Source organism: Hippocampus comes, unplaced genomic scaffold (assembly GCF_001891065.2).
Source record: "Hippocampus comes isolate QL1 unplaced genomic scaffold, H_comes_QL1_v1.1 scaffold36, whole genome shotgun sequence".
NCBI lineage: Eukaryota > Metazoa > Chordata > Actinopteri > Syngnathiformes > Syngnathidae > Hippocampus > Hippocampus comes.
In genome coordinates, this window is record NW_017805695.1 from 489,457 (window position 1) to 501,683 (window position 12,227).

At 42.2% G+C, this 12,227-nt stretch overlaps 1 protein-coding gene across 1 annotated transcript in view; it reads left to right on the top strand.

Annotated features, from left to right (window-relative positions):
- Positions 1-11,909, top strand: part of vps8 (VPS8 subunit of CORVET complex) — a 72,035-nt gene extending 60,126 nt beyond the window's left edge. Inside the window, exons 39-48 of the mRNA XM_019881883.1 lie at positions 2,792-2,881; positions 3,007-3,174; positions 3,619-3,667; positions 4,551-4,633; positions 5,969-6,049; positions 6,214-6,383; positions 9,796-9,973; positions 10,798-10,842; positions 11,297-11,377; positions 11,519-11,909. Coding sequence (XP_019737442.1) covers positions 2,792-2,881; positions 3,007-3,174; positions 3,619-3,667; positions 4,551-4,633; positions 5,969-6,049; positions 6,214-6,383; positions 9,796-9,973; positions 10,798-10,842; positions 11,297-11,377; positions 11,519-11,644 — 1,071 coding nt within the window. The 3' untranslated portion in view covers positions 11,645-11,909. The remainder of the gene's footprint in view (positions 1-2,791; positions 2,882-3,006; positions 3,175-3,618; positions 3,668-4,550; positions 4,634-5,968; positions 6,050-6,213; positions 6,384-9,795; positions 9,974-10,797; positions 10,843-11,296; positions 11,378-11,518) is intronic.
- Positions 11,910-12,227: the final 318 nt, after the last annotated feature.

A 12,227-nucleotide genomic window follows, 5' to 3' on the forward strand; every position in this document is an offset into this window, starting at 1 on the left:
GGAGGGCGGAGGACGGCGGAGGCGGCGGCGCGCCCCGGCCCCCCAAGTCCGGAGCGGGGAGAAAACTAAATAGGCGGCGGCGGGTTCAATGTCCTCTTGTTTTATGGTTATTTTGTTTAAATTTTTGATGGGAAAAAACAGGATTAAACAAAAAAAACTTTGTCCGACCTGCCGACCCGATGCTGAAATTTCTTGTTAGCGGAAACACACTATCTTTTTTGTTTGGCCTAATCTTGGCATAGACGATTAGATGGTGCGAAGGTGGAGGCTCCGACAAGAAGAACTGAGCCGGTGTAAAAAGACAACTAAAGGTTTTAAAGGTGGGCCGTCGTGGTGTTATAGATTCATGAAACGGTAAGATCGGGCCGCCTGAGCGCGACCCGACCCGAAATTCGGGCCCTAAAATATCAATCATTGCTTCGGGTTCGGGTCGGGCTTCTCTGTCGCTGACTTTTTTTTTTAGTTTCGAGGCTGTGAATAGTTTTGACCACCAGAGACCGTGGTTCGCAAAAAACAGAAGTGGCCTCATCACAACACGTACTGTACTAAACTCTCGCAATGACAATTCCAAAAACTCCTTCATGTCTCGATGATCCACTCGTAATTGTTCATCTTTGTCTCTGCTTCTCTCTCTTAAAGTTCCGCGCTAGATTCTTACGGACGTACTGCTGTTGTGGTTTACGGCCCTATTTTCAACCCGTCAAAATGACGGACGGCCTTAAATTTTCCCGTCCACTCTGAAAAAAAAATCAGTCAATGATAGAAAATTGTCGGTTAATAAAACTTCTTCAGAAACAGAAATATAAAAGATGTAAATGTTTATACAGTCTTGTTTAACTTAGATTTCGTTACAAAAGACAGGCTTTGTTATCAGAAATCACCCCTCCTCCTCCCGAGTCCTCACAAATAAAATATGAAATGTCGGGTTTGCTTCGGGCTCGGGCCTGCAAATCAAGTTTAGTGATCGGGCCGGGTCGGGTCGGGCTCGATTTTTTTAGGACCGATCTTAGCTCTACTATTTAAGCACGCACGACGTTATGTTGTCAGCAGCTCCCTCCCAATTACGAGGACAAACTTGCTTCGTTCCGCACATTCACACAAACAAAGATAGCGGAGAATTCCATCAGCCCAGATGAAATAATAAATATGGACGAAGACCCTCTGACATTTGATTTGACTCTCACTCGGACTGTAAATAAAAAGGTGACTGCATTATTCTATTTAAAGTCTAGTGGGCTGCAGTATTTCTCCTCGTAATTACACAAATGCGCCTCGAGATCTCTCTTTGTCTGGCCTCTTATTATGTGTTTCAGCGTAATTTCGTTGTGCAAATGCATTTATCATGCTCATAAAAATATGGAGATTATTTTAACCTGAAGAAATGTTGCGTTTTTTTCTGCGGGGGTTCAGCGGCGAGATCTCTCTTTGTCTGGCCTCTTATTATGTGTTTCAGCGTAATTTCGTTGTGCAAATGCATTTATCATGCTCATAAAAATATGGAGATTATTTTAACTTTAAGAAATGTTGCGTTTTTCTGCGGGGGTTTAGCGGGGGACCGCGTCCGTGGCCTCACCCGGAGGGGCTCCAGACGGCAGGGACGCAGAAGCAAACCCCCGCCCTACTCATTGGCCAGCGGTTTATAGTACGGTGCGGCGCATACAATTACAAAATTGATTTTTCTTCATAAATCTGAGCATGCGGCTCCTAATCAGGTGCGGTCTGGAGCCCGGAATTTACGGTAATTTAAAAATCAATTCATTCAACTAAAATGTATCGCATATGTTACATAAAAATTCTACCTGTTCTGAATGATTAAATGCACATATTTTGCACTTATATTTCAACGTCAGTTACAACAGAGCTCCATAAAACAAATACTTGAAATGAACTGAGAAAAAAACAAGTTCAAGCCACATTGTTGCACAATTAGACCATTTGATTCAGTGATTCTTTGCGTACCACAAGAGAGAGCCCAGACATCGCTAGTGATACCTTTTGAACATCATTGAGTTCAACAAAAAAATTAGGAAAATGAACACTACTGCTTATGTCTAATCAAATCACACCACCATCCATCCATTATCTAAGCCGCTTTTTCCTCAAGAGGATGACAGACATGCTGGATCCCATCCCAGCTGTCTTCGGGTAGCAAACGAGGTCCACCCTAAACTGCTTGCCAGCCAATCGCAGGGCACATATAGACAACCATCTGCACTCACACCCAGGGACAATTTAGACTGTTAATTTAAGCCGCCATGCATATTTTTGGATTGTGGGAGGAAGATGGAGTACCCGGAGAAAATCCACGCGGGCACGGGGAGAACATTCAAAGTCCACACAGAGGAAAGCCGGGGCCTGGGATCGTACCCTGCACCTCTGCAGTATGAGGCGGACGGGCTAACCAGCCGTCCTCATATCACACAGCTAAATTATCATGATACTTAAAGCACCTCATCTTAGTTTCTTGATGGCAAAATAGATTAAACAGGCAAGAGAAGACAGCTGCATTTGGACTAAATATTTCGAAACAGGTTTGTCAGTTGAAAAAATAAAATGTAAAAAAAAAAAAAAAAGGGTCATGTCCACGAGTAATTGATGATTGCATTTGATTTTTTTTTTTTGGGGGGGGGGGGATATTACACCGTACAACTTCATTTTTACTACTGCACATTGTTGTCTGTCTTAAATATCTTAATGGACTTTGTTCTTGTATGCATTTTTTAACTTCATGCATTTGAGACTTGGATTAAAGTTGACCATCTCACTTGTATCATTGTTTCTCTTTATTTAGATCACTGAGAAGTACCACCACAGTGAAGCTACAGGTTATTTGCTCGAGAAGAAAGGAGACTTTTATGGAGCATTTACAGTTTTGTTGGAGGTAGTTAAATAGTTATTCACCTACATATTTGATAGGAATGGCTGGGGTTTTTTTAAGTTCATTTGCTGAAAAATAACGAATATTCATTTGTCTGAAACGTACATCCTCAAATATGTCCTTCATAGGCATTAAAAGTGCAGCTTTCTCTACTGACTGCTGACCCCACCAGAGGGCAGAACGAAGAGGACAAAGAAAATGAGTCGATTCTATTGAAGAGAGTAGAAAATTCACTGAACGACCTCATCGCCTTGGGTCATCGCAACTCTCAGAAACTCCAGCAGCCACAAATCAAGGTAATTTCTCGTAGTGTCGCAACAGTATTTTCCACTTCTCATCATAAGTGGCCAAGTATCCATCCAGCCATCCATCCATTTTCTGATCCGCTTATCCTCACAAGGGTTGCGGGGCATGCAGGAGCCTATTCCAGCTGTCTTCGGACAGCTGGTGGGGTGCACCCTGAACTGGTTGCCAGGGCACACACAGACAAACAAGTGCTTATTCATTTGGATCTTTTTCGACCAAGATGCCCTTTCCCATTATGGAGTGGAAAACTGACATCCGCTAATTGCAAGTCAAACCAATTACAGCTGTGGCACACTGACTAAAAACAGATCAGTAAAAAGCGAACTCTTACGTGTGCACATTACTGTACAGAGAGGAATAGGCTATTTAATAATCACCCCATCTTATCAAAGCATGCACAACAGTTTCATTTGTATCTTTTTTTTTGCATACAGGAGCTCTGGTTTTCATTATTGGAGACATTGATGACTCCCCAGAAACAGGGTAAAAAATCTTACACATGCAGTTTTCTGTGTTACTTTGGTTTTGTATTACGACACTATATCTGAGGTACACTCAAATTTTACAAGTGTACAAGTCAGACTTCACAAGTCTTCCAACATAAATATATTGGATGATTTTACATCATGTATATTTGAAGATATAGGGTCACGACTATTAATAAACAATGGTAAAACATTGGTACATGACCTTTATGGACAAAGGAATATGGAGTTTGGGCTATTTAGTCATGGAGAGGTGCTGGATGGTGTCCTGAGTATCACTGCACTTGAGCAAGGCACAAAATCCTCAGCATTTGTTGAGTGTAAGTTTAATTTTCCCTGGAGGGACAGATAAAGGATGTTTCCTTCCTTTTATAACAAAGCATATAAAAATTCAAAAGGCTGCTATTGATATCTGATTGTAGCCTCACTAATTGAGATGAGTTTCATCTGGACATGCAACAATAACCCTTGAATTCACAGATGAGAAAAACTGACCTTGTGTGACAAATTTTAAAATTAGAATCACAGACTGACAGTTCGTGGTGACTTATCTGATATACTTGGTTATGCCAATGTCTTGGATATGGATAATTTTGAATAATCAATGGGGGATACACCAAATTACTAAATTTGGATACGTTTGCATGACCTTTAGTTTTATTCGTGTTTTTCTTTTTTTTGTTTTTTTTCCTTTGGATTATTAATTTCTTAAAACCCAGGACAGATTTGTACAATGTCTGGAGGTAGATATGAATGTTTATTTAAACAGTCTGCTGTTTTCAAACAAATGTAAACCACACCAATACACAAATGGCCTTGTTAATGGTGCTGGTTACAATGCATTTTGTGATTTAAAAAAAATATATATCCCCCCCCTCCAGTCTTAAAGGATCTGACAATGAACGTTCTCAACAGTATGAGCAGCTTGGTTTCACTGCCTGCTATCATACAGCAGATACTGCAGGTATGTCTTTTGCTTGCTTTTAATGACTCATTGCTCACCTGTTGGATACTTTGTATACTTGTGGCTCAAACACTGACAGCCCCAGTTTTATGTGGCGTGGCAGGACATTCACTGGGGAGTGTGGAGGTTCTAACCCCGCCACATGCACACGCACACACACATACAGTATATTTGAAATTGAAATTTGATTTTCTGCATTCCCTGGCATGTTTTCTGCATGTGACGTGAATAACATAGCCTGGGGTTGAGCACTGACCCAGTACGTGTAGGCTATGCAATAACAATTCTCATCTACGGCTGCCACAAGCGATTATTTTGCTAGTCGACTACTCATCGATCGCAGTTGCAATCTAATCTAGTAGTCTAATCCGATCATGTAAATCGCAGCATATTGATCCAGCAAGCAGCCGCTCTTGTATAACCATCATTGGCTTACAGCCTGAATGTGTACAAACTAAATCAAATTAAAAATATTGACATGATAGTACATTTAAACTTCGTAGCCTGTACCAGCATTCTTAAAATGTTTATAAATGATCATGCAACTTAGATTGAAGGCGATACTGTAGCCTTAATATTTTTAGCTGTACATGTCAAGTGTATTTTGTACATACATAAGCCGCACCTGTCTATCAGCCGCAGGTGCCCACATTATAACAAGAGATATTTACAAAGGAAAAACGGTATACAGAAAGCAAAATTTTATAAACATACCCTCACTTTTCTTTCCAAATAGTGCCTGTAAATGCAGGAACACCGCGGCAGTAAAACAGGGCTGATTAAAAAAAACATAAAGCACTGTTTGCCGCCGAGTAATGCTTTTTTTTCTGTGAAAAAAATCCTCGCTTGCCGTAACACTCGGTCAACCATTCCTTCATTAGGCTTTCTACCATCTACACTTTCATGTCAACTTTCACAATAATGTCTTTCGGGAGGTTTTTTTTTTTTGTTTGTTTGTTTTTTGGGGCATCGTAATCCTTGCTGGATGCAGTGCAGCCCAAAACACAGGTGAAATGCGCCATCTCACGGCCGGTTGTTTTCAGTGTGACAGATGGCATTTTCCTCGACACGTATGTATCAATTTGTCTCACCTTTTCTGCTTGAGCGCTCCCTTGCAGCCATTAGAAAAATCGTTATATAGTCCGCTTCATTAAATAAGCCACAGAGTTAAAAGCGTGTGATAAAAGTCGCGGTTTATAGTCCGGAAATTACGGTACTTGGTTGTTTGATTTTTACCCTTGATGGCACTCCAGGGACCCGGCTATTTGTCTGCATGGAATTCAAGTTTTTATTTGTTTCATTCATTCACATTTCACCTAACTTTGTGCCCACCAGAGTCCCATTTATCAGAAAGGACAATTTGCAGAGATCCAAGTCCTTATTCTTGGGATGCTTGACACTTTCAACTACGAACAGGTAAATTAGGATAGCATCATAAATGAATTTACCACAGATGGGAAGGCTGTCCAAGTGAAAGGAAGAATAAATCTTTCCCTTGACTCATACTTGTACATGCATGCATAACTCATCAAATACAGTATAAATAATATTTCTCATATAATCGGTGTTTTTTGTTGAAGACTTTATTTGAAACGACCACCAGTCTTTTAAATCATGACCTCCACTGGTCCCTGGCTCATCTGCGCACCGCTGTGACAAGGGGACTCCACCCGAGACAAGACTACTGTAACATTTGCCTACAACAGTACAAGAGGTGGCAGGACCCATCTGAGCAGATCCTTCTATTTAGGTAACACAAGCTGCACTCTGCAAATGACACACGTGAATCCTTTCAGGGACAACGGTTACTACAGTGGACAGCTTATCGTGTGATCAGGTTACAGGGTGCATAAAAGGGTTAAACTCGGACAATTCTATCTCGATATTTAGGTGATGATCACGATATATCTTGGCATCTCAGTGCTGTAATTGTGGGATAATTTCTCCATTGTGAGACAAATAAAAGGTTTCTTATCATATCTTAATCCATATTTGGCAAGAAATCCAATACAGTACATCACAATGTGCAAATGAAGAAGCCTGCTGTCTTCTTGCACCAGGCAGCAAAACAATTTGAAGGCATTGTTTAGTCATAGAAAGACTTTCTTATTTTCGACATGGTGGTTGACAATCGAATCCACAGTCCACCACCTCTGCCATGCCGCTCCCAATACTTAAATTACACACATTTGATGAATGAAATTTGACGGTCCGCATGTGTGACTTGGTTTCCCATAGAAGTTATCATTCCTCTATTTTTGACAACTGCCAAGTGCATAAATTATCGTATTTTCCGCACTATAAGGCGCTTCGGAGTATGGGGTGCACCTTCAATGAATGGCCTATTTTAAAACGGTTTTCATATGTAGGGCGCACCGCATTTAAAGCGCATAGAACAAGAGCTACAGTAGTGGTTGCGGTTGCGTTATGCATCCACGAGACCAGTGCTTTTCAATTATTTTCTGTCATGCCTCCCCTAGGAAGAATTCAGATTCAGGAAACTTTATTTATCCCCATTGGGTAATTGGACTTGACAGGCACGCTCTGCACAGGAAAAAATGAAAAACAATGACGAACATGGGATACATTGCGAAGGGCCCGTCGGTACTCGCCGTATGTACAGCGCCCCGAGATCTTAGTTAGAAAGTAAATACTAAGGAAGGAGAGGGGGAAAAAAAAACATGCTCGAACTATCCTCTTCTGAGGATAATTTAAGTCTAGGAGGAAAAAAATGCCCGATGCACATCAAAGCATATGACAGTTACAAAAAGTCACAAGACATAACGTGTAATGAGGGGGAGGATGGATGGGGAAAGGGGGGGGGGGGCGACCCGGCCTGACCGGCGTGCTGCCAGTCCATTCAGCGCACAGCAGGAGACCAGTGCTTTTCAATTATTTTCTGTCATGCCTCCCCTAGGAAGAATTCAGATTCAGGAAACTTTATTTATCCCCATTGGGTAATTGGACTTGACAGGCACGCTCTGCACAGGAAAAAATGAAAAACAATGACGAACATGGGATACATTGCGAAGGGCCCGTCGGTACTCGCCGTATGTACAGCGCCCCGAGATCTTAGTTAGAAAGTAAATACTAAGGAAGGAGAGGGGGAAAAAAAAACATGCTCGAACTATCCTCTTCTGAGGATAATTTAAGTCTAGGAGGAAAAAAATGCCCGATGCACATCAAAGCATATGACAGTTACAAAAAGTCACAAGACATAACGTGTAATGAGGGGGAGGATGGATGGGGAAAACCCGGCCTGACCGGCGTGCTGCCAGTCCATTCAGCGCACAGCAGATCAGGTCACATCACGGGGAAAAGCCAGGAACAGTGAAGGCGCTGATGATAAGGATGTGTATGCGTGTGTGATAGTCTGGTTGTGTGTGCGTAAAGGCCACAGCTGCTTCCTCAAGGTCTGCTCATGGAGACAGTCCCGGCTTATCAGTCCATGACCGAGAAGGAGGGGGCGATGGTGGGGTCACTAGCTTCCGTGCGTACTTCCATCCAGGGGAAAGATTCCAAATACCGTTGTTTGTTTTGGAGGGACGGCCGCCAACAATTTCAGGTGGCCTTGAGTCCGTGGCTGTATACCTTCACTGGCGCCGATCGGCCAAATCCGCCATTACTTCCCGAAGGGCAGATTCAACTTCTCCAGTTGATAACCATCATACGGAAACGCTCCGAAACCGCATCCATTTGCGGTTGAGGTCAGTCATCGCTTGAGTCTGAGTGTTGTAAATCCGTGCCGTGCCATCCCAAGAAGACTGGCAGCTTCTCCTTCCAATAAAGCCGCTCCTGTCGGTTGAATTTTGCGATGGATCAGGAAACTGCTAACACCAAACAGCGGCATACCTGCTATCAGAAGGCCGATAATGTAGATGTCTTCCTCCTCCTCAACGGACAGTATTGACAGGCACACCATTTTACACTTCCTCCAGGGATCTAGGGTATACCCGGCAACAAATGTCCCGAGGGGGAAGCAGGCTCCCCACTGCCTGCTCTTCTCGTCGAGAAAATGTTGTCGATTGCATGAAGAGACCAGCCAACCAATTCCATGGTTTGTTTTTAGGATGAAAATACGGCGGAGGCTAGGAAAAGACAGCACAAGGACAGCACAAGGACAGCACATAGACTGAGTGGCGAACTGGGGGGGGGGACAGGAGCAGAGCAAAAAAGCGTCCGCCTTCGTTGAGAGCCAAGAAGAAAACATCTCCTCCCACCCCCCCCCTCCATCCGCCCCACTATAAATCGTATCATTTGTCTATAAAATTGTCATAAGTACACCTCTGCATAACACTGTATCCTGATTAACGTATAAGAGAATAAAAAAAGAAATATGGACCAACTTGCAACAAAAGAATAGCTTTATTAACTGTAACAGAAAATATTTAAAGTGCATCTGAAATTCAAAAATAAAATTAAATCCTTCATTAAACTGTAAACATTTTTTGACTGACAGTGTCAAACCACCCAATATTAAAACATAAAATCAATAAATAATAATGCATTCAAACTGATCCCCAACATTAACTCACGAGCACAATATTAAAAAAAAACTTTAACCCGCAAAACAAAAATACATGAAATAATGTATGCAGATTTTTTTAATCAACATGATATCTGGACTAATGGCTACAATGAGCATGTTTTGCAATGCACAGCTTTTCGAAGCGAGGTTTGAAGCAGGACACAGCAACTCTCGCGCCCCCACTATTTGAGAAGCACTGCACTAGACGGAGCTCCGCCAAAAGAATGCAATATAATACAATACAGCTTTATTTATATAGAGCTTTCACAACCGCTGCTGCTATCACAAAGCATTTTATTAGCTTTGTGTACAAGCTGTAAAAACACACGCGTTCGAGGTCAATCAAGCATGTAACAAAATGAAACTTTTAAACATGAAAACATTGTTAGTCTATTCTCCATCAGTAATTAATGTGTTTAAAAAAGATGGGCGGAAATAAGTGAATTCAGGACTTTTATTGGTGTCTGTTTTTTTTTTTTCCTTGTTCAAGCAATTGTAGTTCTTAGAATGCATCACATCCGGCACCGGATGCAGCCATGCTACCTGCGTCAAGTAGATGATGCCTAATCCTGCTAACTCAGCAACCAGCCAACAAACTGTTCTCAATAGTAACCCGGCTCTCTTGTCGTATCAGCTGTGGTCACCTGTACCACGTTCAGTGCCTGCAGCAACAAAATACGGACTGTGGGTTGGGAGGTGCTTCAGAGCAGCAGCAGCAGCAGTGGAGTTGCTACAAGTGTTCCACCGTTCACAGAGGAAGAGGCCGTCAGTATACCATACCGACGAGAAGTCGCAGCACATCCCTTGCACAGGTCTGTGTATTTTGTGACTAAGGCTGTCCCATATACCCTAGTACAAAATTTTTATTTAAAGTGCACAAACCACAGCTGTACAATTTGCCGAGAGAAATATGTGAACATTACTGTTGGAGATTAAAAGATCATTTCCGGGCAGGAGTCGGAAACTTACAGCGCCATGAAAAAGTGTTTGCCCCCTTCTTCCTGATTTCTGTGTTCTTTGCGTATTTATCGCGCAACAAAGGTTTCAGTTAATCAAACTGATTTTAATATCTCACATAGACAACCCAATGAAGGACAAAATACAGTTTATAAATGCCATTTTAATTTATTCAGGCACCAAAAAAATCCAAAACTACATTTGTGAAAAAGTAAGTCGTAAATAAATAAAAGCAAGACACACAAAGACTCTTAATAAAGCTAACACAGGGGTAGTAAAAGCCAAGTAACATTAAATAAAACAATCAATTAACCTTGCTATGTTTTTTGGCAAGTCACACAAGAGTTAGAGAGGGAGTGGTGGGTTCAGAAATTCACTCTGACGCCTAATGTGACTCTGAAAGTGGTGTGTTCAGAGGGGCAGAGCGCGCTCTGAGTATATTTCCAAATGTACGCGAGAGCACGGCCACATATCTGCTGGAATCTTCTGGTGAACTATCTGACACCATTTTTGTCCATGTGTATTTTCTACTGTTGTCAACGGTCCTGACAGGCCACACGTGAATTTTTGTGCCAGTGGTTTTCTGCCGGTAGGGCCAGACTTTGGACATTGATGAAGCATGTATGATTAACTAGTTTTGCGACAATAACTTGACTCTCAACATCGTTTTCTGTCGCAGACTCGACTTTCATCTGCTCGTCATGACGAAGCTGGTCGAAAGAAGGTAAGGAATGAACGGGGATCTGAAGACAAAAAGGATAGGTTCAAGTTCTCTCTCTTTTTTTTTACAACATGGCAGCCACAAATTTTGCACGTCATTTTGAGACTGACGTAACAGTGCAGCTAATTTACATGATTATGGAAGGTTAAATGTATCTTCACGTTTAACATTTAACCTCACCATCATGCCTGACCTCAACGGCAAAGTACAAGCACACTAAATGATCACATCATCGAAGCAAGACCTCAGCGAGAGTAGAAAATCAAAACCGATTTGTTTCGTCAGAAATTTTACGTAGCGCTTTGAGGTTGTCAATGAAGTGTTGTGGCCAACCTTTGTCACACATCACATTGATTGATACGATTGGTCGTATGTGATTGTGCATTTCTCGTTGGATCAAAACAAACCAAACCATATCTAAATTTAAATATTTTATTTGTTCCTTACTGCAATCCAGGTTTTTGAAGAGGTAATGCTGGACTTTCCACAAGAACAATCCTGGAATCACCTACGTTGTTTATACAAAGGGCCATCAAGGGTAAGTCATTGGCAGCACTGACATGCTCATGGTTGACACTGGGAAATCTGGCAAATTGTCTGGAGCACATGCAAGCTCAGCGCTCAGCTGTGTTGTCTTGACTAATTGTGTTGTTCTCTCCCTCTCTGATCCAACCCCCAGTTGTCCGTCCTGACGGAGCTCTCTCACTGCCACAGCAACGAGAGAGCAGGGATTCTCATTCAAGCTCATCCAGCACAAGAGAGTTTCAGTCTTAAACTATCTCCTCCGCCTCTGTTGGAAGAATAGCAATGTGTAGCGTTAGCCCTTTGGGAGGAGCATGTCACACTTCTTTGTCTTCACCCTAAACGGGGTGAGCTGTCCACAAAATGGATGGAGTGAGTGATTGGATTGCCCGAACATGTTCGTATTGTCTTTGTATCCCTGCCCCGATATGATCAGTGATGCTTGAATTATGATATCTTTGTAACCTGTGAGACTTTTGACCTGTTGGTCAAGGTGTATTCAATGTTTGAAAGTGTGTCATCTTGAAAATACACATTGTTCCAAATTATTTGCCATATGCTCTCTTGTTCTTTTCCGAAACACTATTTACTATCCATCCATTTACCAATCTGCGTTATTTATTTTATTTATCTATTTATTTATCCCAGCTGTCTTTGGACAGTAGGCGGGGGACACCCTGAAATGGCTGCCAGCCAGTCGCAGGGCACACAGAGACGAACAACCATCCGCGCTCACACTCAAACCGAGGGACAATTTGGAGTGTTCAATCAGCCTGCTGCGCATGTTTTTGGAACGTGGGAGGAAACCGGAGTACCCGGAGAAAAGCCCCGCAGGCCCGGGAAGAACATGCAAACTCCAACACAGG